The sequence below is a fragment of the Mycteria americana genome, chromosome 18, assembly GCF_035582795.1.
Source record: "Mycteria americana isolate JAX WOST 10 ecotype Jacksonville Zoo and Gardens chromosome 18, USCA_MyAme_1.0, whole genome shotgun sequence".
NCBI classification, from domain to species: Eukaryota; Metazoa; Chordata; class Aves; order Ciconiiformes; family Ciconiidae; genus Mycteria; species Mycteria americana.
The window spans coordinates 5,598,439-5,612,505 of NC_134382.1; the positions used below are offsets into that span (position 1 = coordinate 5,598,439).

Here is a 14,067-nt window from a genome sequence, read left to right on the forward strand (position 1 = left end):
AATGAGTTTAAGCTGACTACTAATAGACTCTGCCTGCTACCAGGACAAAGCATTAGAGTGTGTTTTAAGAGCAAGTGCAGCACAATTACAGTAGTAACAAAACAGCCAACATGCTGTCTTGCTAAAGGATACTCAGCGGACTGGTTTCTGCAGATTCAGAAAAAGAGCTTTATCAAATTTATTTGGGAGGATTCTTGAGTACAGCCCACATGTACCTGGATGCCATGCTATTCTGCATTTTATCCTCTAAAATTATCTCCAAATGCTATGACCTTGGGGCCCACTCTGCACCTCAGAAAGGCTGAAAAATATTTCCCAGGCCTAGCTGTCTTAGCGTCATAGAACGTCCTGCAAACCCAAACAGGAAATCACTTCAAAGCAGACAATGATAGTAAGATAGTGTTGCAGGTAAAAGCATTGGCTCCACAATGGTTTATAGTCACTAAACTTTACTGCAGGAACTTCTTTCATTCTCTCCTATTCAGATGGATTTTAAACTAGAAGCAAAAACTGAAATCATGTTTCACAAATCCCTCACACAAGTCGTCTTCATATCTGTTTTCAGCTATGTGCATTGCAGACAATAGAGGTGGCACAGCCAAGAGGTTTCTCTAGGCTGTTCAAACCACTTTAACCACATACATAAAAAAGAGAGCCACAAAGCACGTAAGACAGTAAGACTTCTTAGTCTCCTTAAGCTAATTGTACATGCAGTTGTATAGTAGACTGCACCAGTGGCCAAGACAGGAAAATTTCAAATCATGCTTTAGGGATCATTTATGACACACAGAGGGGAGGCGTTATGCTGTCACAGTCCTATGGAGCAAATAAAATTGTTACAAGTCAGGAGCAGAGACCATGGCATTGCAAGAATGGCAGACCACACAGGCAAGGATGAAAAAGTTCATCTTTATTAAGAAGATTAAAAGTTCAGCTGAAACCTCCATACAAATGCTGAACTGTACATAGCACAAAAAATGGCATCAAAGAAAATTCTGCTCATTGATGAAAACACCGAAACTACTCTGAAGTCTGCCATTAGTATGAGATGATCACTGCTACTGAACTTCTTATCCGATGATACGGAAGGACAGAACTATGTGATTCATAAAAGGACTCTTACACAAAAAAAAGTATGATCTTTCATGCACTTATACTATAAACAAAGACCCTCCTCCCTCCAGTAAGATGCTCTAGTGCAAAATGCACTGGAGTATTTTGTGCAAAATGTGCAAAAATACAAGTGGAGTGATATAAAATAATCAAACACAGCATAATTAACAGAATAACATTCAGACACTTTATTGGATAAGAAGAAAGGCCAGGAGGTGCTTTAGGACACACTAACAGATGGGCTACAGATCTGTTCATCTACCAGTGTAGACTCATCACATTGCAACACAGCTCGTCAAGAGAGACCTGAAAGAAGTTTAAAAAATTTATATTCAGGGAAAGGAGCATCGGACAGGGAGGAGAGGGGTAGGGAAAGAGACCCAGCATCCTCATCACAAAACAAACCAATAAAGGAACCTCTCTTACCACTCAATGCCTATGTGGAGATTATTTTGGTCTGCTTACATTGGTTAAGTCACCTGTTAGGTTAGTTCATACCTAAAATGTTTTCTAGTACTAACATGCTTTTAGAAAGCACACAGAGATAAAGCACTTTTTACTTTCAAAGCTCTCTATGACAATGATGTCAGCTCAGCATCCCTGTGAGGTAGACAAAAATTAGCTGTTTTCTGAGACACAGTTAAATGACTTCCTCAAAGCCATGGTGAAGAATGTGTTATTTACTATTCCTTAAGAACCTTAAGAACCTGGAATGATATTGTTTTTCACAGACAGGGAATTGGAGGCAACCAGCATCTGCTAGTAAGGAATGACCAAATTTTCATCTCATTCTTACTATTAAAATGCTTTGAATCCCCCCCACCATGAAAAGTGTTCCACAAACATATACATGTACTAGTGAGCTCTTCCTTCATCTCTGTAACAAAAAGCACTGGTCCTTTCCAGCAGTAAGCAGACATCCTACACAGGGAGCTCTCCGCTGCTAGTAAAGGGTAGCCTAGATACAATTAGAGTTACACACACTACTCCACCAATGATCATATCCTGATCTTTCCAGATCTCCACCAGATCTTTCCACCGTTACAATTACAGTTATCAAAGATATGAGCCAAGTATTTGAGGAATTTAGCTTGAGGAATTTAGAGGAATTTAGCTTTGAGGAATTTAGCTTGAGGAATTATACTTTGAGGAATTTAGCTCGAGTACTTTAGTTTATGTAAAAGGAGTAGGAAAAGATAACTATCCATTCTGCTAAAGTGATAGCTATACAAGAACAAGCTATCATAAAATAAAGCACACAGCTGCTACGAAGGGTAGCAACAAAGCCATGCAGGGATTAACCCAATAAACCCACATATCCCCAGTCGCAAGGTTAACCGATTCACCAGCTCAGTCCATATCCCTAGAAAAGCTTTTGCTTTGCAGAAAAGTGAAGTGGGTCTCGGAGCCAGGCTCTTCTTCATTCTGTAGGTCCACAAAGAAGTAACACTCGATAATGTGTTGTGTATGTCTGCACTGAAAACAGTTTCCAAAACCTTCTAGATATCTCCCTCCATGCAACTGAGCTGAACTTCTGCATTTTCTCCTCATGTTTCTAATCTAAACAAGTATTTTGCTGTAGAAAGCAGCACACAGTTGCTGTAGTCCATCTCCTCTTGTCTTGGGCCTAGTCAGATTAGAGACATCATTTGCCCAATTTTAATAAAAGATGAAACTGTGGCTCATAAAATACGCCTGCAAAGAATCCTTCCCGCTGACTACAGCTCAGCTGTAAAGCAGGAGACCAACAGCTGGGTAACACTGGATAACATGGAAGCCATAAAAACAGTCACTTAACTATCTACACCATGTAATCTTGTACCATCAACTCAGCTTTACTCTGTCAGTACCTTCCACTAACATAACACTCAGCACTTTCAGATGAACACCACAAGGGTGTAACTTACCCATGACAGATGCAGGATAACACCGTGTTAGTTTATTGCTAGTTTATTGCTCGTGTTTAAAAGCCCTTCATATAGTGGTTAGCACACTCCCACTTGGTTCAAAAGCACGGTTGTGCTCCAGGCACCAGCATCCAGTTCAACACCTGTATCAATTCCTCTGCAGCTTTCCACAACTCCTGTAAACAAACTTTTCACCAAAACCCTGCATACAGGAAAGGAATACTTTTTCTTCAACACAGAAGAGAATTCAGTTGCCACTGAGTAACATGGTATGGATCAAATTCATCTTTGCACTGGAAGCCACACTTTTTCTCAGTTGTGTTTGGCATGTTTTTCACACGGCTACATAATTGCTGAAACAATCAGTTCTCCAAATGGCCACATGAATGTCAAGTGGCAAGGTCTGCAGGAGAAAACAAAACAACATCGTAAGGTGTAGGGGCGGGGGGAGGAAAGAGGTGAGGAACTTCACTTCAGAGCTAACTTAACATTTAAATGTGATTTAGTCACACAAACTCTGGACTCTATTAGGAAAAATCTTGTTAACAAAAATGGTTTCTTCCTGCTTCCAGTCCCAATTTTTATGCAGAGCCAATGCAATAATCCTGATTTCTTTTTTTCTAACCCTGTATCTTTCTCCTTTGCTCAACTGGGCTTCTTTTGGGGCTTGTCTTATTTGACATTTGACAAATGTCTTATTTGACATTTGACTGTAATACTCCGGGCCTCTAAATAAACAGAGAGTGACAACTTGAAAAATAACTTTTTTTTTTAAACTAAGAATTTATTCTTCCACTCATGTATCCATTAATCCATATCCAGCCAGAGAAATCTGGCACTGTGTCTGTTGTCTCCCCCTTAACTCCAAGACTGTCATTTCAGAGAATAAATTCTAAGGAAATGCAAAAATGGAAACCACTTGTTTTTCTATGCATTGAGGGCTTTTCAGTTGCATGATTTGCATTTACAGCTTCAGCTTTCATAGTGGAATATAAATACACTGGTTTTGGCTTAAAATTTGGGCAGTGGGCTATTCGTGCTCCATTTTAGCACCAACATCCCACAGAGATACATAACTTTGAAATTTCTAGTCTATAAGGACCAAGCAGAAGCAACAGTTAATGAATTAGTATCTAGTGCATTTCAGGGGGCTTGGAAATAAAAGCTCAAAATTTGGCTAGGAAAAAAACCCCAACAAAAATTAAAACATACAACAGATGAAGATGAACTATGCTCATAAGGGAGTGAAGTAATAGCACCTACATCGTTGTGATGCTAAACATTTGGCAGTGTTTTGTTTACCACACAGAAGCCATTGGACTCCTTGACCATAGTAAGAAAAGGAGTCATAAGAGCAATCACTGTGCTTGTGAAGGGAACAGAGAGTTTGTATTTGAGGCTCAATCTTACTTTCATTGAGCTGACAGTGAAAGAATTCAGTGGCAGAAGGATGAAGTTTTTTAAACGTTTCCTTGTCCTCACGTTGCCTTGCTCCCCTGAAGCAAAGCTGCACAGTTCACCCCTTCTGAAGAATGGACAAATCACTTTTAAAAAGTCTGTTGCACAAGCTAACCAAGACCAGAAATTATAAAAGTCACAATCAACAGCTCAAGACAGTCCATTCTTCCCACTGTCCATAATGGGTCATCCACCCACATCATCCACTGTTAATCAGCATTACTACCGAATTGTGAGGCCTGACTCTACAGCTCTTGTTAGAGTTTGGGCAGAGCACCGGCTGGTGCTAGCATAATACCAAAAACATAGAAAAGCCCCAAGAGGAGATTGAGTTTGGCTGTCCGCTGAGGAATTTTGTTGAAGCTCTGACTCCGAAACTGCCTCTCCAGTGAAAATGCCATCGGGATGGTGAGTAGCGGCAATGCCATGCTGATGGTATAGCGTGTGGCCAGCACACAGAAAATCAGGTAGGGCAAGAAGAGCAGCACGGTGTAGAGAATATAGGAGAACGCAGGGCCGATGAGGATAGCCAAGGTGACAATACCCGCCTGCCGGTCAGACTCCATGTCTCGTGTGTTGTTGCTGTGCAGGATGGCCTCGGTACTGAGAGCTAGTGGGACAGCGTAGAGCAGTGGTGAGACAGACAGATAACCAACCTGCACAGCATGGGCAAACATGACAGCCAGGGGCCCAAAGGTGATCAGGATCACCACGTCTCCAAGTGCAACATATTTAAATCCAATTCCTGTGGCAAGACACAAGAATAAAATGAAGCATCGTCAAACAACTCAAATGACAGAAGAGAATGGGTAATATAACAGATCAGCCCTTCCCACAGAAATATTGTAAAATGACCAATGCACATGTAGCTAAGGCTGAGAAGCATGTTTTCTCTTTTTTCCAGAGATAATAAGGGAAATGCAGCTTCTGAATTTCTCCAGTCAAACAACGTAACAGAAACTAAGGGCCAGGTTCTAATACCCATCTTCACATCTAGAAGTACCTACTTCTGCAGAAAGCTATAGAAATAAGGTACTCTTTAGTATGATCATGCATACTAGAACCTGATCCTGAAGAAACATATATAATGCTCAGAACCAAAGGCAAAACTGACAAGATTCTTTCAAGGAAACTAACATAACTGTTTGAAAGTTTGACAGTTTGAAACTGAGTTTGTTTTTCTTTTCCTAATAATTATGCTTGTATCTACCCAACACAGGAAAACAATAAAGTATCCTCCTCTTATTAAGAACAAACACAAACTGTTCTGCAATCACAATGAAACTCCATCTAGAGAATAACAACAAAACATTCCAAAGTAACAGATTCCACCAATGGAAAAGAACATATGCCGTGAGCTATACTGCTGAGGGATACAAGATACACATCACGAAAAGTTTCAGCAATAGTTCTGATGAGCATCTAAAGCCATATACGTAAATAACAATGCCTCAACACCACTTTCCAATTGAAGAACTTAGTGTGCCTCTTCCCACAACAATTGGGGCAAAGAACACAGGTTTATGTACCACTACTCCAGGAAATACCACCGAATATTTTCGTGGCGGTTAACTAGCTAGATCACTTGCATCTTCTAGAAACCCTTGACAAGTCTGCTAATTGTTTACATTCAGATTCACACTGCTAATCTGCTAATTGATTACATTCAGATTCACAGCAAACGGGATACAGTGCTTACCTCCAGTATAAAGGAAGGAGCTGGAAAGTCCTCCAAAGTAAATCAGGGCCAGGTGCTCCAGCTTGAGCGTTGAGACAGCATAGAGCCCAGCAGCACAGATACAGCCCACGGTATAAAGGAAGACTCCAAACCGGACCACATCCTGAGGCTCCAAAATCTGGTCCACCAAAGTCCTGTCATCACTCTTCTTGTGATCGATGCCTTTGGAGAAGTCGTAGTAGGTATTCACCAAGTTGCCGGCTCCGTGCACAGCCAGGACGGTCACAGCGCTTCCCACCAACAGCCCTGGGTCTAGCGCTCCCTCGGCCCGGTACGCCAGAGCGCTGCCGAGGGCCACGGGGGTGAGGGAGGCACTGAAGCTCCAAGGTCTGAGCGCCAGCACATAGGCCGCACACTTCTGCCTCCAGGTGCCGGGGGAGACCCTCTCAGCGCCCGCCAGCGCGGCGCCGGAGTCGCTCCTCTCGCTCCCCCGGGGGCTCTCGGCGCTAATGCTGATCTTCTGCGCCAGGTCTCCCGGCCCCATGCTCTCCCCACCGCCCCGCCTCACAGCAGCAGCACCTAGAAGGGGAAGGGCCGCCCGTTAGCCCGGCCGCCGCCGCGGGGCCCAGTGGGGAGGCGGCGCCGCCGCCATGGCCGCGCGGGCAGCGCCTGAGGGAGGCGCGCGCCGCCCTTACCCGCCTGACGGGCGCCTGCCCCGCCGCGTGCCCCAACCGCCAGCGCCCCGCGCGCCCCAACCGCCGGCCTGCCGCGCGCCTGCGCCCAACGGCCGCTCCCGCCCCTCCTCACCGCCCCCGCGCCGCCACGGCCTCCCGCAGGGGGTTCCGCGGAGGGTCGCGTACCAAAGCGGCGCCCAAGCGACGCGCCAGCACCTCCCGGCGCCCGGTGTAAACATTAAACGGTGCGCGTCGTTACGCGCGGCTGTGAGGGGTCACTCTGAAGCACACCCCATCACTGCGATACGCGCCATGACGGCAACACTGCGCTCACAGCCGGGCGCCGCCCAGGCTGCCCTTGATCCTGTCATGGGCAGCCGGACACATTTCAGCGACGCACACAGGGCGCGGCACAGCACCGCTCTGCTCCATCCACGCATGCGCACACAGCGCACAGACACTACGGGAGGGCGGAAGCCAGCCGGCGTCCGGAAGGTGGGCCTAGCGTGGACTTTTCACCAGTCGAGCACGTCCAGCTTTCCATTGGTTACTTCTACTGCCACTCGCTCCCGGCTGGCTTGATGATTGGCCGGGAGGCGAGGGTCTCTCCTTGCGGTTCCTCGAGAGAAGGGGCGGAGCTACGAGCGCTCCTTCCCTTTTGCTCTTTTTCTACTGGTCAGAGGCGGTGCCTATCAAAGTCCTTCTGGGAGGCTATTGGCCGGCAGCGGCTCGCCGGTCCGGCAGGCGCGGGGGAGGGGAGGGCGCGGGGCCCGGAGCGGGGGAGCCGGCGGCGGTCGGGGCGGAGGCGGTGAGTGCGGCTCCGGAGCCTCCCCTCAGCATCGCCTTCCCCTTCCCCTCGCCTCCCCTCACGGCCCCCCTCCCGCGCGCTCCCGCCGGAGCGCCCGCTGGGCCGGCGCTCTGCGCCCTGTCAGCGGCACCGGCGCTCCCGCGGGCGCCTCGGCCCCGCGCCGCGGCTCCCCGCCCGGACCCGCCTGCCCGAGCCCCCCGCCCCCGCGGCGCTTGCCGCTAGAGGCCCCGCGCCCGCCCCGGCGGCGGTGCCCGCCCTGCCCTGCCTCAGCCCTCCCTCACTGCCGGCCTGCGGAACGGCGGCGGTGGATCCCCCGCGGGCTCGGGCCTGCCGGCTCCTGCCCGCCGGCTGTCGCGTCCCTCCGCGAGTGCGGCTGCGAGGGAGCCCCCGCGCAGGGGCACCCCGGCCGGCGGCGATGGGGCCGCAGCCGTATGCTGCTCGCTTCGTCCGGGGGAGATTCTCCTGGCTCCCAGCCGCGGGGAAGCCCCGAAGCCACCTCACGCTGTAGCCTCGGTGGATCTTTGTGACCGCGTGGGGAATATTTGGGGAAGAAGGAGTTGAAGTTTTGGTGCCTTGTGTCGCTGTGGGCCCTTCTGTCAAGCGCTCGGGCTGGGCTTATGTAATCTGAAAATCGGGGGGTTCAAACCTCTAAAACGTTTTCCACATAAAGAAAGACTCATGAGAAAGTTTGGTTACTTGTTATGATAGTAAACATCCTGTTGCAATGATTGGTGTTGCTATAAGTAGAGTTCCCATCTCTAAATATCTACTGGAGAATGTAACACTTGCCAGGCCCTGAGTGCCGAGTCTCCCTTGTGTTGGCATAACACCAGAATTTTTGTGGAGAAACTTGGATGAAAGCGTTCAAGGAGGAGTCAGATATGATAATGATATAATCATGGGAATGATTGTGCCTACTTATTGTAGGGTAGTTGTAAACCCTAATCTGACCTTGCTATTTTTCAGCTATTGCATGACCCTTGATTTAGAATTAGATCACCATAGGGTTGGGCCCCTGACCTACTGGAGTGTATTTTGGTATTTGAGGAACTAGAGAGCAAACAGGTTGGGGGTCGAGATATTATGTGGTGGTACAGTTTTGTCACAGGGTTGTAAGGCCTAAGGAATATAGTCGTTACTTGTAATTTTATGCTCTACTGGCACAGCATCCTTGCATGCAATGGGATGTGTGTTTTGGAAACAGGCAGCATTAAGAAAGAAGCTCAGAGATTTCAGTAGCTGAAAGCAGTAAAAAAAAGTGTTTCTCTGAAGAACTTACAGGACTTGATGCCCCCAAGCCCCAACATACCGCCATCATGTCGGGCACCGTGTCCATTCTCCAACAATTTGCCAATGGCTTGAAGAGTCGCAGTGAAGAGACGAGGGCAAAAGCTGCCAAGGACTTGCAGCATTATGTCACCATGGAGCTCCGCGAAGTGAGTGCTGCAAATGAGATAATTTATCCTTGTTGATCGTATGAGTGTAGGGCACGGGCTGGGTACTTTGGGGATGGAGATTTTTGGAATGTGGAAGCTGGTCTTAGAGAGGAGGTGGGGCAGAGGAGGGAGCTTACCTTTGCCCCAGCAGGTAGGAGAGGTGAGTGAGTTGGTGATACAGATGGGTGGTCAAGCACCAGAATAAATAAACTTGACATGTCTAGGGTACAAAGAAGAGATACTGTTTTGTGTTTGTAATGTATGGTTGATTTAATTTCTTTCTAAGTGACCTGAGAAGCATTGTCTTTATGGAGGTTTTGGGGGCAGGAAGGAGGGAAAGAATGCTGAAAGCTGATTTGAACTTTTTGCTTTTACAGATGAGTCAGGAAGAATCTACCAGGTTTTATGATCAACTGAACCATCACATATTTGAGCTGGTCTCTAGCTCTGATGCAAATGAAAGGAAGGGTGGCATTCTGGCTATAGGTGAGTGAAAGTGCTTAATGCCTCTGGTGAGTTTTCTCTTCATGCATCTATCTTTAGGGACAGGTTTTCTAAAGGAATGAGCTTTTATAATCAGGGCCTTATGTCTGACTGCTCAGTACGCTGGGTGTGTGCTAGTTGCTGGGTTCTGAAAATCTGTCTAAGTGTCAGCATGGGAGCTGCTGAGTGCTGAGAGTGGCTGGAAACCTGGTGCTTAATGGGCCCTGAGCTCTTCTGGGAGTCAGGCATCAAATGTGTGTGCTAAGCACGTGAAAATTCTGTTCTTGAGCTCAGCTGAGAACAGTTTGTGCTGTCCATTTATATATATCAGGGTGGGCTGACTTTCTCAACTCTCTTCTGTCTGAGGAGATTGATCCTTGTTATTTAAATTTACCTGGCTCAGTAACAGCAGCTTCCATCCCTGGGAGGGACTCACATAGCTTCTGCTTTGATCCTGGTCAGCTGCTCCATCAGTTGCTCTGGTTGTGCTTTCGCTGTGACATGGCAGAGCTGCCTGCATCTTGACTCTTAGGGAAATCAGCTTGCATAAATACTTTGCCTTCCAAGTGAGTAGCCTGTATTGTAGCAGTTACTTCTTTAATAACCAAATAGGAGGTGCTTATGGTTTAGCCTCACAGACGTAATCATCCAATCCCAACGTGTTTGAAGACAGCGGAAGTCCCTTAGCTAGAGAAATCTTTGTTGACAACATCTGATTTTAAGCTGACAGTATCACTTTAAAATTGTTTCTGTGAATTTAGTGCTGTTGAAAGGTGCCGGCTTGACAACCCTGGACACTGATGGCCTCTTTATCTACAGAGCAGGTACAACCCAGGCACCGGCAGTGAAAGCTTCTGCCACACTGCTGCCTGCCAATGTGCCTCCACCCTGGCCAGGAGAGGCCATCTCTAGGGCTGAGGGGGAGAGCAATTTCCTTGGTCCATTCAGTCTTTGACTTCTCTACTGAGGCGGACCAGCCGTAGTAGTTGCATGTGGATGGATGCCTTTCTATTGGGAATGGGTCTGTGATCCCAGGGTGGATTTTTTTTTTCTCTTTTTAAATTAAAAATGGGGAAAATCTGTGAAGCTACTGGATGCGTTTTCCTGCCCACTTAACAAGTTTAGGCTCAAAAGAATGGTGGCCCTCTCCTATTGCTTGATTTTTTATTTTTTTTCCTGTGGATTTGCAGTTTAGGAGGAGTTAATGGGAATCTTTAAGGAATGGATAGGGAATACTAACTCTCATCCAGGGATTACCTACTGTCTGCCTCGCTGACTCTTAGGGAGAACCTACAGCATTGCTCCCTTTCTCTACAGCAAGCCTTATCGGTGTTGAAGGAGGTAATGCCACCCGTATCGGCAGGTTTGCCAACTACCTGAGGAACCTCTTGCCATCCAATGACCCTGTTGTAATGGAGATGGCCTCCAAGGCTATTGGGCGGCTTGCGATGGCTGGTGACACCTTCACAGCTGAGTACGTGGAGTTTGAGGTGAAACGAGCTCTGGAATGGCTGGGAGCTGACAGGAATGAAGGTCGAAGACATGCAGCTGTAAGTGATCTTTTTTTTGTCTTCACCTGTCTTGGAACAGGATGGTTAGGATTAGTTAACAGTGGTAGGAGATGTGCACAGAAAGCTGCAGAAAAGCTCTGGTCAGGATCAGAATGGCTGCCAGTCCATGTCTGAGAATCTGTGATGCTCTTGTGGCAGATATAGTGCTGCTTCATTGCTTCTACCTTAGCCCAGTGACTAAAGAAGATTGAGAACACTGTTGTGCTAGGAGCTGTAAAAGTGTGGATCTGGAAACAGCTCAGGCTCACAGACATTGATGGTTTAAATAAATGATACTATGGTCTAGAAATTACGAGGTTTGTCTGTGGGTGCTCATCCTCACAGATTGTTACTGTGTTTCTCCCTACCTCCAGGTTCTTGTCCTGCGTGAGCTGGCAATCAGCGTGCCTACCTTCTTCTTCCAACAAGTGCAGCCATTCTTTGACAATATATTTGTGGCTGTGTGGGATCCCAAACAGGCCATCCGAGAGGGAGCTGTTTCTGCCTTAAGAGCCTGCCTTATCCTCACCACTCAACGGGAGCCAAAAGAGATGCAGAAGCCCCAGTGGTACAGAGTAAGAAAATAACTTTGTTTAGAAGCAGCTCCTCATAATGCAATGCAAATGATCAAGTGCTAGTTTTAGAAGAGCTATCTAAGCTAAGAACCTGTGTCACCTTTGTCAGTATGTCTGATTGTCAGTAGAAAACTGCCTCCCCTTGAAAGGGTTGAAAATATAATGGCTTAAAATGAGTAGTTCCTTTAGCCCACTATAAAAGTAAGCAAGAGACTTAACTCCATGAAGAATCCATTGCTCTATCTGCAGCTCATTTTCAGCTGCTGAGCCTGACCTAGTTTTACAGCCATGCAATCATTTATCTATTGTCATCTCTTACTAGCAGATGGTTTTATTAGTGTAGATAAAACATGAGTGAAAAAGGTAAGGATTCTTTTGTCTGAACCCTACCTTTGCTGCCATCATCACATGAATTCAACCTTCATAATATGAAATAAGGTTTGGACAGTGCCGTCAAATGTTGTGAACTTGGATTCTTCATAGTCAAATATGTGATGCGGATATTGATGAAGTTTATACCATCGCATGGTTGACTGGCTGTTTGATTAGTGATGTTGAAAATGCTTTGCAGCAGAGTCCACAACTTCTGGGTGAATCTGAATTTTGTGGTATTATACTCTGTTATTACTCGGTTGAGGTTTGTGGCTACTCTTGGAAAATTACAAGACATCAGTAACTCTTGGCTGGCAGTACTACTTTATTTCCACAGGCTTTGTTTCTGCATGGTCACTGAGATTTTTTTTTCTTTTCCCCCCAGCATACATATGAAGAGGCTGAGAAGGGCTTTGATGAGACTTTGGCCAAAGAGAAAGGAATGAACCGTGATGACCGAATCCATGGTGCCTTACTGATCCTCAATGAGCTAGTGAGAATCAGCAGTATGGAGGGAGAGGTGAGCAAATGCACAAGATGGGGGTTATGGCTTTTGGTTGCCAGATTGATTGTCAATGTGTAGCAACTCAGCAATCTGTGGAAATACCCCATTGTGTTTGAAATGGGGTTGTTGGGCTGAAAAGCCATCTGAACGTGACGTCAGAGCATTGATTTTTACAAACCGAAGTGTGTCAGAGAAATAATAGCGACAAGTTTGGGCTGAGTAGGTATTAAGCTCTGATGGAAAGTGCTATTAACTGGATTAATTACAGTGAAAAAGTATTTTATATGGAATGAGGACTCCTTGTTGCATGTTAGATACCCAAATATTTTTGCTGGGTTTTGCTTAGTTGATGTTCTACAGCCATTTGGATATCAATTATACAGGATGCTGCTCAGGAGATTTGGGTAGCACTGTGGTGGGACTGTCTTATTCAGCTACTTTTTTTTTTCTTTTTTTTTTTTTTTTTAAAAAAAACATGCTTTTCTACTTTGTCCAGCGCCTTAGAGAGGAGATGGAAGAGATCACTCAGCAGCAGCTTGTGCATGACAAGTACTGCAAAGACCTGATGGGCTTCAGTACCAAACCTCGCCACATCACTCCCTTCACTAGCTTCCAGTCTCTTCAGCCCTCTCAGTCAAATGCTTTGGCTGGTCTTTTGGGGTACAGTGCCCACCAAGGAATCATGGGTTTTGCAACCTCACCTGTCCCAGCAAAGTCTACATTGGTAGAAAGTCGATGCTGCAGGGATCTAATGGAAGAGAAGTTTGATCAAGTAAGTGTTCGTTCTTCAACTTGTCTACATTCTCAACACTGGTTCTTGCAGAGCAATTGTCTTTCATGTCCTTACTTAGCAGGCAACACTGCCTACTATTGAATTGAGGCATCAAAACTCATTAATTATATGTACCCTGGCTTTGTCACTGTCTCTCTTAGAATAAGTGATTTACTTTCTTTGGAGCAGTCTTAATTATCCATCTTTCTGATGGACTCTGAAGCCAAATGTCAGTAGAATGCCTTAAAGCACCCAGGTAATAAACATCCGTGCATTACTGCCAACGGCCATCCTTCAAAGCCCAATCTATCTCCTTTCAGGTGTGCCAGTGGGTTCTCAAGTGCAGAACCAGCAAAAATTCTTTGATCCAGATGACGGTTCTCAATCTGCTACCACGATTGGCGGCTTTCCGTCCTTCAGCATTCACAGGTGACAAGACAGATGGTTGGATGTTAGAAGTGTTGCTGAAATTGGCCTGGAAGTTACCTAGCTCTCTGGTCCAGATGAGCTTGTGCAGGCAATGCAGCAGTACAAACGTGGTGCTTGTAAGATGAGCAAATTCCTTCTGTGGGAGGACAGTCTTTTTTTTTCCTGAATAAGTGTGACTTGATATCTGAGCCAAAGTGTTGCCCTGATGAAGAAAATGGATTGAAAACTATTGTCTGAATTCTGTGATCAATACCATAAGAGGCAGAACCTCCGTTTTGGTTTTTTTTTCTCAGTATGTCAGACTTAG

The 14,067-nt window shown here is 46.2% G+C and overlaps 2 protein-coding genes across 10 annotated transcripts in view; one reads left to right on the forward strand and one right to left on the reverse strand.

Annotated features, from left to right (window-relative positions):
- Positions 1 to 893: 893 nt before the first annotated feature.
- Positions 894 to 7,151, reverse strand: UBIAD1 (UbiA prenyltransferase domain containing 1). Of its 6 annotated transcripts, none has more exons than XR_012778298.1 (4): positions 7,017 to 7,151; positions 6,178 to 6,735; positions 3,021 to 5,223; positions 894 to 1,419 (listed from the first exon to the last, which is right to left on the reverse strand). XR_012778298.1 is itself a non-coding variant. In XM_075520276.1 (4 exons), exons 2-4 carry the CDS (start codon positions 6,698 to 6,700, stop codon positions 1,372 to 1,374), a joined length of 660 nt encoding a protein of 219 aa, XP_075376391.1. In that variant the 5' UTR covers positions 6,701 to 6,735; positions 7,017 to 7,151; the 3' UTR covers positions 894 to 1,371. The 6 variants fall into 6 exon arrangements, 4 of the variants coding, with proteins under 4 accessions (XP_075376391.1, XP_075376390.1, XP_075376389.1 ...); XM_075520276.1 differs by having other exon boundaries at positions 5,135 to 5,223; XR_012778297.1 differs by lacking the exon at positions 894 to 1,419 and having other exon boundaries at positions 3,046 to 3,423; positions 4,431 to 5,223.
- Positions 7,152 to 7,560: 409 nt separating this feature from the next.
- MTOR (mechanistic target of rapamycin kinase) overlaps positions 7,561 to 14,067 on the forward strand; it is a 68,131-nt gene continuing 61,624 nt past the window's right edge. For 2 of the 4 annotated variants that reach the window (XM_075520197.1, XM_075520198.1), the window contains exons 1-9: positions 7,561 to 7,638; positions 8,911 to 9,074; positions 9,452 to 9,560; positions 10,319 to 10,381; positions 10,875 to 11,107; positions 11,482 to 11,682; positions 12,440 to 12,574; positions 13,056 to 13,331; positions 13,652 to 13,760. In XM_075520197.1, coding sequence (XP_075376312.1) covers positions 8,955 to 9,074; positions 9,452 to 9,560; positions 10,319 to 10,381; positions 10,875 to 11,107; positions 11,482 to 11,682; positions 12,440 to 12,574; positions 13,056 to 13,331; positions 13,652 to 13,760 — 1,246 coding nt within the window. In that variant the 5' untranslated portion in view covers positions 7,561 to 7,638; positions 8,911 to 8,954. The remainder of the gene's footprint in view (positions 7,639 to 8,910; positions 9,075 to 9,451; positions 9,561 to 10,318; positions 10,382 to 10,874; positions 11,108 to 11,481; positions 11,683 to 12,439; positions 12,575 to 13,055; positions 13,332 to 13,651; positions 13,761 to 14,067) is intronic. The other 2 variants (XM_075520199.1, XM_075520200.1) reach the window with 1 other exon arrangement.